Below are 14,350 nucleotides of genomic sequence, written 5' to 3'. Positions count from 1 at the left end.
AGTTCATACTTTTGGTAATCTAGTGTATTTTAAGATTTGTCAGCACAGATGTGTATCCTCTAAACACTTGGGAGCCCCTACAATAGACATGCAGGGTTGGTGATATAAAGACGGGTGCTCTTTAAGCATTCCGCAGTCTGTCCTGCCAGCACTGCATGCCGGAGCTCTTCATGTTATGTATAATATATCATGTGTGTTTGATCTGACAGCAGAGATGAAGGGAGCCTGCAGCATGTCTCCGGTGACAGCAGATTGTCTCTTTCCTGAGATATGCGTAATGCTCAGTAACATTCTGCAGCCTGCCATGACCTCTCACATCCGTAAATGCTCCGCAGACCAAAGCCTAATATTTACACAGCAGGGTGCAGCCCTGGAATAATATCACTCATTTAACGGGAAGGTCTGGAACATTGGGCTGTCTGTTCTTGGCATTTGTACATTTGTACCATTAATAAATTTTATGTCTGTTCATAATAATTTCGGAAACATCCCAGAGTGAATTTTGTGTGATCTAGAGAAAAAGTGAAGAGAAGAATGAAAGATATGTGCCGTAAGGACCAATCCGCTTATTAGAATAAAAGTGTCGGCACCAAAAAAGGGATTTCATTATTTTAAATTTATTTTTTGGTAGACGCTGGAGTATTAAACCACCAAATGTTTGTATGTGTCTCACTGGTAGGGAGACCTCATAGGGTTTCGTTCCCAGGTGGGATTGGCAGGAGGGAGTCCATGTCTACCTGTTGGGTTATTAATTTTATATATATATAATTAGATTTCTGAGAATTCAACAGGAGAGAAAATGTAAAGGGAACACCTACAACAAAAAAAAGTAGGCTAGATCAGAGCTAGAGATTTTTGTCCTAATAAGCACTGGAAGGGGAAGTGAGGGAATCTTTCTGATGGGGGCACACCTGTACACTGGGGCCCAACCAATGGCCTGTGTGCCATATGTGGCCCGTTGGTAAGTGTTGTGTGGTTCATGGACCCCAGCAGTCTATAGTTAGATGATCTCAGGGATCGGAGTAGAAAATTGACAATTTGTGTTTTTGTTTTTTGTTTTTTTCTTAGTGATGTTCCCTAAAGAAAAGCCCCCTATAACAGTTGTCGGTGATGTCGGTGGAAGGATAGCTATTATTGTGGTAAGTACAGAAGGTAAACTAACGCAGGGAGGGTGTGCAGAAAATTGCCATTGCCCCTGATTGCTGCACATTTAGGAAGATTGTGCTGTATATAGCAACGATGATAATGGGGTTCAATTCATTATCTTTAAAGGGTTTCTAAACCCTCTGTTTTTTTGTTTGTTTTGTTTTTAAATAACAGACATGTCATACTTACAGTGCAGACCAAAAGTTTGGACACACCTTCTCATTCAAAGAGTTTTCTTTATTTTCATGACTATGAAAATTGTAGATTCACACTGAAGGCATCAAAACTATGAATTAACACATGTGGAATTATATACTGAACAAAAAAGTGTGAAACACCTGAAAATATGTCTTATATTCTAGGTTCTTCAAAGTAGCCACCTTTTGCTTTGATTACTTCTCCGCACACTCTTGGCATTCTGTTGATGATCTTCAAGAGGTAGTCGCCTGAAATGGCTTTCCAACAGTCTTGAAGGAGTTCCCAGAGATTCTTAGCACCTGTTGGCCCTTTTACCTTCACTCTGCGGTGCAGCTCACCCCAAACCATCTCAATTGAGTTCAGGTCCGGTGACTGTGGAGGCCAGGTCCTCTGGTGCAGCACCCCATCACTCTGCTTCTTGGTTAAATAGCCCTTACACAGCCTGGAGGTGTGTTTGGGGTCATTGTTCTGTTGAAAAATAAATGATGGTCCAACTAAACACAAACCGGATGGAATAGCATGCCGCTGCAAGATGCTGTGGTAGCCATGCTGGTTCAGTATGCCTTCAATTTTGAACCCATTTTGACAGGGCACACCTATGAAGTGAAAACCATTTCAGGCGACTACCTCTTGAAGCTCATCAACAGAATGCCAAGAGTGTGCGGAGAAGTAATCAAAGCAAAAGGTGGCTACTTTGAAGAACCGAGAATATAAGACATATTTTCAGGTGTTTCACACTTTTTTTGTTCAGTATATAATTGGACATGTGTTAATTCATAGTTTTGATGCCTTCAGTGTGAATCTACAATTTTCATAGTCATAAAAATAAAGAAAACTCTTTGAATGAGAAGGTGTGTCCAAACTTTTGGTCTGTACTGTACCTCCGCAGTGTAGTTGGTTTTGAACAGAGGGCCCCCGATCCTCCTCTTCTGGGGTCCATCAGCGGCGCCCGTGACTCCTCTTCCCGAGTTCCCCATCAGAGAAGCGATCTCCTTTGGGACACCTGTGTGGGTGTGCTCCCGCCCCATCAGAAAAGCGATATCATTCGGTACACCCATGCAGGTGCGCTCCCGCCCCATCAGAGACGCGCTCTCCTTCGGGACACCCATGTGGGTGCGCTTCCGAGTCCTGCTGTTGCGTCTATTGACACAGACAGCAGGACTCGGCCCCACCCCTCAGGCACCTTCGTAATTGGATTTGATTGACAGCAGCGGGAGCCAATGGCTGCGCTGCTATCAATCTATCCAATCAGGACACGAGACACCGTCTCAGCTGCATGACAGGTTTTTCACCAGAATGCATTAAAGTGGTTGTAAACCCTTTTGTGTGACATTTACCTATAGGTAAGCCTAGAATAAGGCTTACCTATGGGCAGTGGAACGCACGTTTAGGAGATATTTCACTTGTAGTACGCCAATGTCGTCATTGGCGCATGCACTGTGAAAAAACGAACCACCGTGCATGTGCGGGAGGGCCGTCACGTGGCTCCAACCAGTCACGAGCCAGAGTCCGCGGCCCTGGAAGGAAGAGGGGCAAAGATGGACGTGGCCTGCACAGGGGACAGCGCGGGCTTTGTTTGCAGGTAAGTGTCATATAATGGTCTAGTATGCAATTCTTTCGTTTGCAGGCCTTGCGGGGAGCAAAAGAGAAAGTACAACCCATCGGGGGGTTACTTCTTCTTTAAGGTGAAAAACGAGGGTTTACAACACCTTAAAAAATTGATGTCCAGCTTTAACTTCTGTCTTGCACAGTTGTACAGGCTCCTTTTCTATACTGAAATTGTTTACTTTAATTTCACTGTACACTGTGAGCTTCTCACACTGTGCATTAGCTGCTGCAGCAGCAAGTCAGAGCCAGCCATCAGCATCATCTAGCTCTTTGCACCCCCTCAGCATTACTGCCCCTGGCCCCAACCCTTTCATTTGTTGGATTTCGGCCTTTTCAATCGTGGAGGGTCAGAATCATATAAAGGCATTACCTGGGGTAGGTCCTACATGAATATACAGCCTGACTAGGAACACCCACTGCTCCAGACTGACATCTCAGCCCAACCTGTGGCCTTCCAGCCATTGCAGAATTACAAGCCCATCATGCCTCTGCCTTTGGGAATCATGCTTGTATCTGTCAGCTTTGCAATGAAATCATTGGGACTTGTAGTTCCGCGACAGCTGGAGGGTCACAGGTTGACCACCCATTGATATTTGCTTAACTCCTTCCAAAAGCCATCCCGCTGTTTGCATCAGTGCTGATGGCTCCTGAGAGGAGTACTGAGGCCGGGGCTGTGATGTTTTCAGGAAGATCTGTACAGCACTCTGCTGGCTCCTCCTACCAACTATGATCTACCCCACATTGGTGACTTTTCACCAAAAAAATGTCCCATCTCTTGGCTGGGGGTTTTCTTTTGTGACACGTGTTTCTTGTTGTTCTCGCAGGATGACATCATAGATGATGTAGACAGTTTTGTTGCTGCTGCCGAAACACTTAAAGAACGAGGAGCCTACAAAATCTTTGTCATGGCCACACATGGTCTCCTGTCCTCTGATGCTCCACGGTTAATAGAAGAATCTGCTATAGACGAGGTGAGGACATCCGGTCTTTCTCTGTTTTACTCAATTGTCTCTCTCACTGCTTTTTTTTTTTTTTCTTTTTCAATATATTTCTACACTTTTCCAACATCATATCTTAAAAAATGGATTAAACATATATTATTACTACAGATATAAGGCCTAAAAGCATACTATAGCTATATATATATATATATATATATATATATATATATATATATATTCTGTATCTATAGCTGGATATATGTTCACAGGCCACTTTATTAGGTACACCTTGCTAGTATCAAGTCAGACCACCCTTTGCCTTCAGAACTGCCTTCATTCTTCGTGGCATAGATTCAACAAGGTGTTGGAAACATTCCTCAGAGATTTTGGTCCATAATAACATGATAGCATCACACAGTTGCTGCAGTTTTGTCGGCTGCACATCCATGATGAGAATCTCTCATTCCACCACATCCCGAAGGTGCTCTATTGGAGGAGATCTGGTGACTGTTGAGGCCATTGGAGTACAGTCATCTCATTGTCCTGTTCAATAAACCAGTGGTGAGATGATTGGAGCTTTGTGACATGGGGCATTATCCTGCTGGAAGGAGCCATCAGAAGATGGGTACACTGTAGTCATAAAGGGATGGACATTGTCAGCAACAATACTCAGGTAGGCTGTGGGGTTTAACTGCTTCAGTTCCGCGCGATAGACGAATGACGGCTACAGCGCGGATCTGCTTTGCTGGGAGTATGTCTATTGATGTCCTCCCCTTTTCAGGCTCCCCACGTCCCCCTGAAGGGCACAGGCTGTGATCACCCGAGTTAATGAGATCCCTGCCCCTTACCACGTGATCAGCTGTCAGCTAATGACAGCTGATCATGTGATGTAAACAGAGGATGGGTATTCGTTTTTTGTTTTTTTTTTTCTTCTCGTGCTGACAGCGTGAGGAGAAAAAAAGCCGATCACAGGCTTCTGTTTGAAGGGACATCGGTCCCAAAGAAGAAAAGCCTCTGTGCCCACCAGTGCCAGCAATCAGTGCCCACAAATGCCACTTATCAATGCCCACCAGTGGTGCCAATCAGTGCCACCTAGCAGTGCTGCCTATTAGTGCCACCTACCAGTGCCGATCAGTGACCATCACTGCCACCCATAAGTGCCACCTGTTTGTGCCCTTCAGTGCCGCATATCAGTGCCGTCTTATCGGTGCCCATCAGTGCAGCCTATCACTGCCCGTCAGTGCAGCCTGAAGGAGCAAAATTACCTGTTTTCAAAATGTATTAACAAAATATAAAACAGTTTTGTATTTTATTTATTTTTTATTCGGTCTTTTTATGTTTTTTTTAACAAAAAAAAAACAAAAAACGCAGAGGTGATCAAATACCACCAAAAGAATGCTCTATTTGTGGAAAAAAAAATTATAATTTAATTTGGCTACAGTGTTGTATGACCGCGCAGTTGTCATTCAAAGAGTGACAGCGCTAAAAGCTGAAAATTGGTCTGGGCAGGAAGGGGGTGCCCAGTAAGCAAGTGGTTAAACGATGCTCCGTTGGTACGAAGAGGCCCAAAGTGTGGCAAGAATATATCCCCCACACCATTACACCTCCACCAGCCTGAACCATTGATACAAGGCAGGATGGATCCATGCTTTCATGTTTTTTATGCCAAATTCTAACCCCACCATCTGAATGTCGCAGCTGAAATCCAGACTCATCAGACCAGACAAAGTTTTTCCAGTCTTCTATTGTCCAGGAGTGGCACCCGGTGTGGTTTTCTGCTGCTGCTGTATGCCATCTGCTTCAAGGTTCGAAGTGTTGAGCATTTAGAGATGGTATTCTGCATACCTTGGGTGTAACGAGTGGTTATTTGAGTTTCTGTTGCCTTTCTATAATCTCAAACCAGTCTGCTCATTCTCCTCTGACATCAACAAGGCATTTTCATCCACACAACTGCCGCTCACTGGATATTTTCTTTTTTTCTGACGATTCTCTGTAAACCCGAGAGATGGTTGTGTGTGAAAATTCCAGTAGATCCATTTTTTAAAACCTCAGACCAGCCCGTCTGGCACCAACAACCATGCCACGTTCAAAGTCACCTAAATACCCTTTCCTCCCCATTCTGTTCTCCGTGTGAACTTCAGCAAGTCATCTTCACCTCGTCTAGATGCCTGAATGCATTGAGTTGCTGCCATGTGATTGGCTGATTAATAATATGTGTTACCAAGCAATTGAACAGGTGTATCTAATAAAGTGGGCGGAGAGTGTATATACCAGTGCTATATAAATACCTTTTAAGGCCCCTTTCACACTGGGGCAGTGGGTGCGTCGGCGGTAAAGCGGCGCTATTTTTAGCGGCGCTTTACTGTCAATTTCGCGGCACTATTCAGCTGCTAGCAGGGCGCTTTTACCCCCCACTGGCGGCCGAGAAAGGTTTAAAACCAGCAGTGCTTTGCCAGTGGTATTGCCAAGCTGCCTATTGACTTCAATGGGCAGGAGCAGTATACTCATCGCTCCTTCACCGCTCCAAAGATGTTGCTTGCAAGATTTTTTTTTTTTAGAGCCCTGCCAGCGCGCACCGCTCCAGGCTCAGGCTCACATCTGCATAGAAACCAATGAGGTTCTAACTCCAGATTGTTCAATTAAGTTTTGGTAATAAAACCTGGAAGCTCATTGGTTTCTATGCAGAAGTGAGCCCTTTTGCACTTTCCAGCTTTAGTAAATAAACCCCATTGTGTACTTAAAAGTGGGGTATGCCTGTACAAAGTCACTAATAAAAAATAATTGTTACATTTTCATAACTCAAGGCAACCAATCAGAATTCAGGGTTCGGCCATTGGTAAGATCTATTGGTTTCTGGGGCTTACAGGCTCTTTAGCCAGTCTCTTCATAATGGTGTCACTTCTTCTCTTCTCCCAGGTCATTGTCAGCAACACCATCCCCCACGAGGTCCAGAAACTGCAGTGCCCCAAGATCAAGACGGTGGACATCAGCATGATCCTTGCCGAAGCCATCCGACGGATCCACAATGGAGAATCCATGTCGTACCTTTTCAGAAATATAGGAGTGGATGATTAACCTCTCCCCTCCTCTTTGTCTATATAAATATAGATATATTTTTTAGGAATATACCAAGGGCCAAAACTGGAAGTGTACAGTGTACCTGTGCCGTTACAAGAGCTTACCTTAATATTTCAACCAAGCCGTGTTTTTTCAGGCTGACCTGTCTACCTGTAGATTCACCAGTCAATCAAGATTTTGTTTTTTGGCTTGTCTTATTTTTTGCCACTCCTTTTTTTTTTTTTGTGAACAAAATGTCACACTCAAAGTACATTTGTTCTTTGCATCAGAGGTGTCAGAAGCAGCGTCACTAGTTGGGAGAGCTGGTTCAGAGTGTAGCACAGAGTAGACCTGTGCTAGGAGGGATTTCTGATACTGCCTTGTACAGCCTGCCTATGTCCATTCAGTTAAAAATCTCTGCTTGAACTATAGGGAGTATCACAGTGTCTACAATGACTGCTGTCATCATGGAGGACCAGAGACCTGAGCACTGATGGATGGGTAGAGCTGTGCCATTGCACAGTGGAAGCCACCTTAGTGCAGATTTCCTTCTCTGTGTAGCTGTCATTGTCTCCTGGATAATCAAGAAAGGTAGCTGCTAATAAAGTAAAAGCCTACCAAAACCTTTATAATCACTAGATGGACGTATCATGGGTTAGCACCTCTGTAGGCTTTATTGCTTTCTCTGTCCATATTTGGGAGATATCCCCTAACTTCCCTTTCTGCTGTCACCTGGGAGAGGAAGTGAAATTAACACAGACAGGATGGGAGTTAAAGATTAATTCCAGGCATGGGTATTTTATATGTTGTCATGTTGGTCCAGCTTTGACCAATGTAACTATATATATATATATATATATATATATATACACACACCATACCTGGCCGATGCCCCTGGAATCTGGAAATCTCTCTAGTGGACACCGCTTCTTTAGTGATCGCTACTATCTTCCCGATTCCATGCCGAGCAGCTACATTCTGCCTACTGAACACAGGAGGTCAGCCACTTGGCATGAGCACCATTCAGAGAATGCTTTGTGTTTTCTAAATGAATGCAAAGCATTCTATGATTGGACAAGGTGGAGAGCAGAATGCCACCACCTCGCATCTCCACCTCTTCCCATCACGGAATGTTTTCCGTGATGGGAACTATTCTCTGAATAGGGCAATAAGTGTAAATGAGGTACTGGATTCAGCTTCTCAGTTGGTCATTTGGATTAAAACCGGGCACAGTGTCTCTGGTGAGTCGGCTCTCAACACAAATAGGGTGCCACATAAGGAGGGGGACCCAGAGTTAAAAATCCATCTATGAGAGAGCCAAACCAAAGCTCTACAAGTCCAAACACTTTTACTATTGGTTCATACAAATGAAAGCAAACAGCCAATGAATTTCAGGAGCTCAAAGATCTCCCCCTTTCCCCAGGGCTCAGGTAATATAAGTACAGTAGTACCTTGGATTACGAGCATGATCCATTCCAGAAGCATGCTTGTAATCAAAGCGAGTTTCCCCATAGGAATCGATAGAAACTCAGATAATGGGTTCTACAGTCTCTGCTGGTGTATGCAGTACCGTATTTGGCCAGAACGGAGTGTTTCCGAGTGTCTCCAAACATCACCGGCACCCCCGCATCTCTGGCCAAATGCGGTACAGCACACCCCAGTGGCTTGAATCCGGCTTGTCTTGCAAGACAACGCTCGCAAATCAAGTCAGGATTTTTAATAAAAATAGCTTGTATTGCAAAACGCTCATAAACCGCATAACTCGCAATCCAAGGTTTCACTGTAGTTAGAACTCAGAAACAGCCCAATCACCAGGGTTAATTGTTTGCCTGGATACCATGATTCTGGGCTTTCTTCACCATTCATCCTGCACACAATCCCAATGACCGTGCCATTTATCCTCCTAACCTCTTATAAGGCTGGATTCACATCTATGCGAAACCTGCATCCAATTCGCATGACAGGAGATTGTGACTGACTCTCTATAGAGCCGGTTCATATATCTCCGTTGCGGATGCGGAGCGGCTTGCACAGGAACGCTGTTCGTCTTTGGCTCAGTTTCAGGAACAAATTCGGCCCATATTCATCCCTGAACTCGAGAATGGGGACGCACTGGACCCCTGCTGCAAGCCGCATCCATCGGAGGTGTGAACCCAGCCTAAGACCTGAGCCCTAAAGAAGGGTGAGATCTTTGAGCCCCTGAAACACATTGAATGTTTTTTTTCTGGTTCCTTGTTATGAACCATTGCTAATACCAAAATATTTTGGACACCTAGACCTTTGGTTTGGCACCCTAATTAGACTTTCTATACGGGCAATAAAACAGAGGTCTTATCAGGAGGTCCTCTGTCGGTGTTGTTGAGGTCAGGAATAAAACTGACAGAGGTCGTAACCCTTCCCTAAATGATTCTTGTTGTAAAGCTTGATCTTTGATAGGGGCTTTCAGCTGGTAAATGAAAAGGCAACCTTTGTGTAGTTCAGTGCTGCAGTTTTGTATAGAACTGTTTAAATTGGTGCCTGGCCTTTATTCTGAGTTAGCTGATCTTCAAAACCAGTTCTAGAGATTGAATGGACAAAATGACGGTGCCTCTTTAGAGTCCAGAGACCAAGTTAGTTATACTCGCCTCTCCCACTGCTCCATTGCTTTTGAAAGTCAAGCCCTGTGTAAATCCTGTGTCAGATGGTATCCTGGTTTACGCAAGAATGACATCATCACCCTCCTAACATGACACTGTTCTGGCCTGTTGATTGGCTGCGCAGGTCAAGCACTGCATCATTGGATCAGGTCACATGATTCTCTATACCTGGAAGAACCCGATATTTTGAGGCGCTATGGCAGTGTGGCAAAGGGGAGCACAAGTCTGCTTTTACACTGCCCCACTGAAAAAACACATGCGCTTTTTGCTGCGTTGTGTTTAATTTAGAGCAACTGGGTTGATTTACTAAACTGATTGCAAAATCTGGTGCAGTTGTGCATGATAGCCAATCAGCTTCTAACTTCAGTTTGTTCAATTAAGTTTTGACAATAAGCCCACGTTCACATTGGGCCGATCTGGCATGCAATTTGACATGTCAAATCGCATGCCAAATCAGAACCTATTACCGACAACGGCACCGGCGCCAACTCTGCAGCACTTCACAGATTCCCAAAAGTAGTCTCTGCACTACTTTTGGCGACTTCGGGGGGTGATTTCAGTAGACATCTATGCATGAACCCGCACAGATATCTGTCAAATCGCCCTCAGCCGCACTCAAATGCCGGTTTGAAATTGTGCTAGTTCAGCTGAACTCGTGCGATTTCAAAACCTGCCCTCAGTGTGAACGTGGGCTAAAACCTGAAAGCTGATTGGTTTCTATGCAGAGCTGCACCAGATTTTGCACTGCTCCCCCCCCCCCCCCCCCCATATAATTTGCAATGCGATTTCCGGTGCCACCTGCTTAATCATACTTCAGTGTAACTTTACTAACAGAAGTTGTATCAGCATTAGATAAGTAGCCTTCCTGGGAGACTTTGATACGTTTTTGTTTTAACCCTCACCTCTTATCCCAGGTCACCCCCGCAGCCCCAGTTCACACTATAACCCACATGTGAATCACATTGCATTCCTGTGCAATTCACATGCGATTCAATGCAGTACCATTTGAGTCCATTTAGGTAGAGGCACTTTTTTTTTGGAGCCGCACCGCAACTGCATTACATAGTGGTTTTGTATCATGCGATCCGGCGTAGGCAAACCGCACTGCATTTGTGATGTTGTTGCATTTCTATTGACACCTGCAGCAGATCACAAACACCGTGCGATTGCAATGCGTTGTGGGAAACGCACAGGGATCACTGTTTCCTGCATATGGTTGAACCTAGGCTTAAGTGGTAGGGTTTACATAGACGGTCACTTTGCCCTGAATGGACATCAGGAAAGGTCCTCTCTTATATAACAGCAACTCAGAATCCATTTTATATGAAGGAAATTAATAAAAGATTCATTGTTTCTTAAAGATTTCACATTTATTTCTGCTTGGTAAAGTGTAAAAAAAAAAAATACAAAAATCAGGGTAAAAAGAGGGTAGAATGAAGTTTTGGGGGGGGTTTTATATTTTTATTATACTTTTTTCTGAGATGAAGTAACACGTCTTGTTTTTTTTCCCCCTTCTTCATTGGGTGGGTAGTGTTATTGTATATGAGCTTGTGGGGCTCCAATGAAGTGAAACGTTGTACATGGGGCACTTTTTTTTCTCTGCTGCTCATTGGTCAGGACAACCACAATAGCTGGCGGATCGATCGTTTCTGAAAACGGTCGGCTGTCTCTGGTTCTGCTCTGTGCTTCATCTCTGACTTGTATCTCCCCCCCCCCCCCCCCCTTTTTTTTTTGGCCACCAAAGCCTCAGGAGAGGCAGGTCAAGAGACGTCCATGTGCCTCGGCCCTAATTTATCTCGTTCCCGTGAATCTTTTTTTTTTTTTTTTTTTTTTTTTTGTAACAGATATGATTGCGCTTAATTGTCTAAAGAATATTTTTGTTTAATCAATGGAGCAACCAAAGTGACTTTTTTTTTTTTTTTTTCTTTTTTTGTAATCGTGTTTTTTAATTGTTGCTCTTTTTGAGCGATCAGTGACTTAGCTAAACAGATTGGCACATTTGTAGCAATCAGTGCAAATTTATAGCGCCCTTTATTTATTAAAGTGCCTGAAAGAAGAACTGCACTTTGTTACCCATTGCGGGCCAACAACTCTTCTTCTAGGCACTTTTATAAATAAGAGCAGTAGGTTTATTTACAGAGGCAACTTGCTGCAATCCTATGGTAATCAATCGCAGTTCAGTGTCCTTGTTTCAGTAATCCAAAATTCCATTGGTGGCTGTTGCACTTAGTTTTGCTGTGCCGAGGGGGCTTCCTATGTCCTTGCCAATGGCAGCTGTACATTTGAACGTTGACGATTAATTTTTATTAAAAAAAACTAAGCAGCAGTTGCTCAGCGTTGAGAATTCAGCTATGTGGGGGGTTTTTTTTGTTATGAATATGTCTCTCTCACAAATGGCTGCCTCCACTGGAAGTAAGGAGGTTTTACTTTTGAAGTCATGCCATGATTACTGCACCTTGACAGATGTCAGGCTTTGCTTATTTACTGTCACAATGTGCTTTTACTCTTGGGTGTATCTAGTTGTACAGCTCTTATCCTTACCTGTATCGCTGCAGGCGCCAGGGAGGGCTATCGGGGGGCCGCTACTAGGCCGTTTCAGCCGCTACGGGGTTCATTGCTTTGTTGGGGGGCCTGTGAAGCATTGCTGAGCGATGTAGTAGGTGTGGATTCACTTATTGCAGGCTTCTTCAGCAGCACAAGGATATCGGACAAGAGTCAAACGCTGAACAGTTTTTGTGTCTTATTCTTTTTTTTCTACTCCTGTCCCAAAGTTGACTCCGCCCCCTGTGTCGATCAGGAGAGTCGCAGTAGTTTAAATGCGCAATATGTCTGGGGGGCGGGGCTACATAGTAACGCTTTTTTTTGTAGGAAAGCCTACTGAGAAATATGCACTTGTATTTATTTTCTGCAAATTAAGAGGGAACATGTAATAAAATATTTGTTTGTGTGACACGCATTATTGTCTTGTGTTTTTTTTTTTTTTTATTGTTATATTATGTACACTTCAGCAAATCTCCTGCTGGCAATACCTTATTGGTCACCATTTTTTAGGTAATTCTATAGCCCCATACACACTATCAGATTTTCTGCTGATTTTTTTTTCCTTCAGATTTATCAAAACCATATAATATGAGGTCAAACCTTAGGAGTTTCAATTTGTATGCAATCAGGCAGGTCCTTGCACTACATGCTTTTGGTAAATCTGAAGACATAAATCAGCAGAAAATCTGATAATGTGTATGGAGCTTATTTCTAAGGGCTCATGTACACTGCATCTCAAAGAAACTGCTCTTACGGGCTTTTGAGCTTTTTTTTGAGCTTTCATTATTCCTGCCTGGAAACTCTCTTCAATGTTAGCCAATGGGGGTTATTTATGAAGTGCAAATCCACTTGAAATTGCACTGAAAGTGCACTTAGAAGTGCAGTCGCTGTGAATCTGAGGGGTAGATCTGAAATGAGGGGAAGCTCTGCTGATTTTATTATCCAATAATGTGCAAGCTAAAATGCTGTTTTTTATTTTCCTAGCATGCCCCCCTCGGATCTACAGCGACTGCACTTCCAAGTGCACTTTCAGTACAATTTCAAGTGCAGTTTGCACTTGTAGTGCAAAGTGGATTTGCCTTTAGTAAATAACCCCTAATGTGTCCATGCATAATATGGCGTTTTCAGGCAGAAAAAAAACCCCCACCAAACTCGCGTTTTTTGAGAGGAGCTTTCAAGCAGAAAAGATGCCAAAGTGCCCTGAAATGCACAAAATAGCGTGAAAAAGTGCAAAGAAGCTTGAAAAAAATAGCAAAAATGAGAAGGGTTTGTGACAAAAAAAACGCTAATGCTCAATAAAACATGCAAAAGTGCACAAAAAAGCACAAGTTTTTAGGCAGAGAAAAAAAAGGCTCAAACGCCTGTAAAAAATTGTATTTATTTTTTTGGAGCTGTTGTGTGCATGAGTCCTAAAGGTGCTATTCACATGACATTTTCACACGTATCAGTAGCGACCCATGCAATCTGTACATAACAAACGAAAACAAAGGTTTTGAGAGAGCTCTTTGCTTTTTCCCATTATGAGATGTTTCTTGTGTGACACTTTGGTAATGAGACACCTTTTTATAGACCATCAGTTGAGACTGAACCAGCTGATATTAATTTGCACTGACAATGGGCAAGATTGCTTTCTAATTACTGATAGATTTCAGCCGGTGTCTTGGCTTTCTATGCCCTATTGCACCTCCCTTTCTTCACGTGTTCAATACTTTTTCCCTTTTGCCATTACATTTTAGTACACTTAATTTCTTAACTTATTTGTTTTGGTTTCTTTGTATGTATGGGTTGCATTGCTTCTTAATTTTTCATGTCAATATCACTTTTAGAAACATATTTACCTAGGAAAATAGTAATGTGTTCAATTCTCCTTTTACCCGCTGTATAAGAAGACCCTGTGGCTAAAAGTGTGGACTCCTTACCATCATGCCTATATGAGCTTGTTGGACTTTTCATTCCAAAACCATGGCCATTAATATGGGGTTGAGACCCACTTTGCTACTTAAACAGCCTCCACTCTTCTGGGAAGGGTTTCCACAAGGTTTTGTTTTCTGTCTATGGGAATTTGTGCACATTCAGTCAAAAAGAGCATCAGGTACTGATGTTGCGTGAGAAGATCTGGCTCGCAATCAACGCTCCAGTTCATCCCAAAGGCATACATACCAACTTTCTTTCTGGATAGATTTTATTAAAACAGGAAACCAATTTTGTAATACAACATAGAAA

At 43.3% G+C, this 14,350-nt stretch overlaps 1 protein-coding gene across 1 annotated transcript in view; it reads left to right on the top strand.

Annotated features, from left to right (window-relative positions):
• The window catches only part of PRPSAP2 (phosphoribosyl pyrophosphate synthetase associated protein 2), a 122,296-nt gene extending 109,754 nt beyond the window's left edge, over positions 1 to 12,542 (top strand). The window contains exons 9-11 of the mRNA XM_077449434.1: positions 1,069 to 1,139; positions 3,777 to 3,923; positions 6,810 to 12,542. Of these exons, the coding sequence (XP_077305560.1) occupies positions 1,069 to 1,139; positions 3,777 to 3,923; positions 6,810 to 6,968 (377 nt within the window). The 3' untranslated portion in view covers positions 6,969 to 12,542. The remainder of the gene's footprint in view (positions 1 to 1,068; positions 1,140 to 3,776; positions 3,924 to 6,809) is intronic.
• Positions 12,543 to 14,350: the final 1,808 nt, after the last annotated feature.

This window comes from Lithobates pipiens, unplaced genomic scaffold (assembly GCF_037356315.1).
Source record: "Lithobates pipiens isolate NorthernLeopardFrog02 unplaced genomic scaffold, aLitPip1_a1.2 Scaffold_22, whole genome shotgun sequence".
Classification (NCBI taxonomy): Eukaryota; Metazoa; Chordata; class Amphibia; order Anura; family Ranidae; genus Lithobates; species Lithobates pipiens.
Note: the sequence above shows the minus strand (reverse complement) of the source record. Positions and strands in the feature narration are given on the sequence as shown.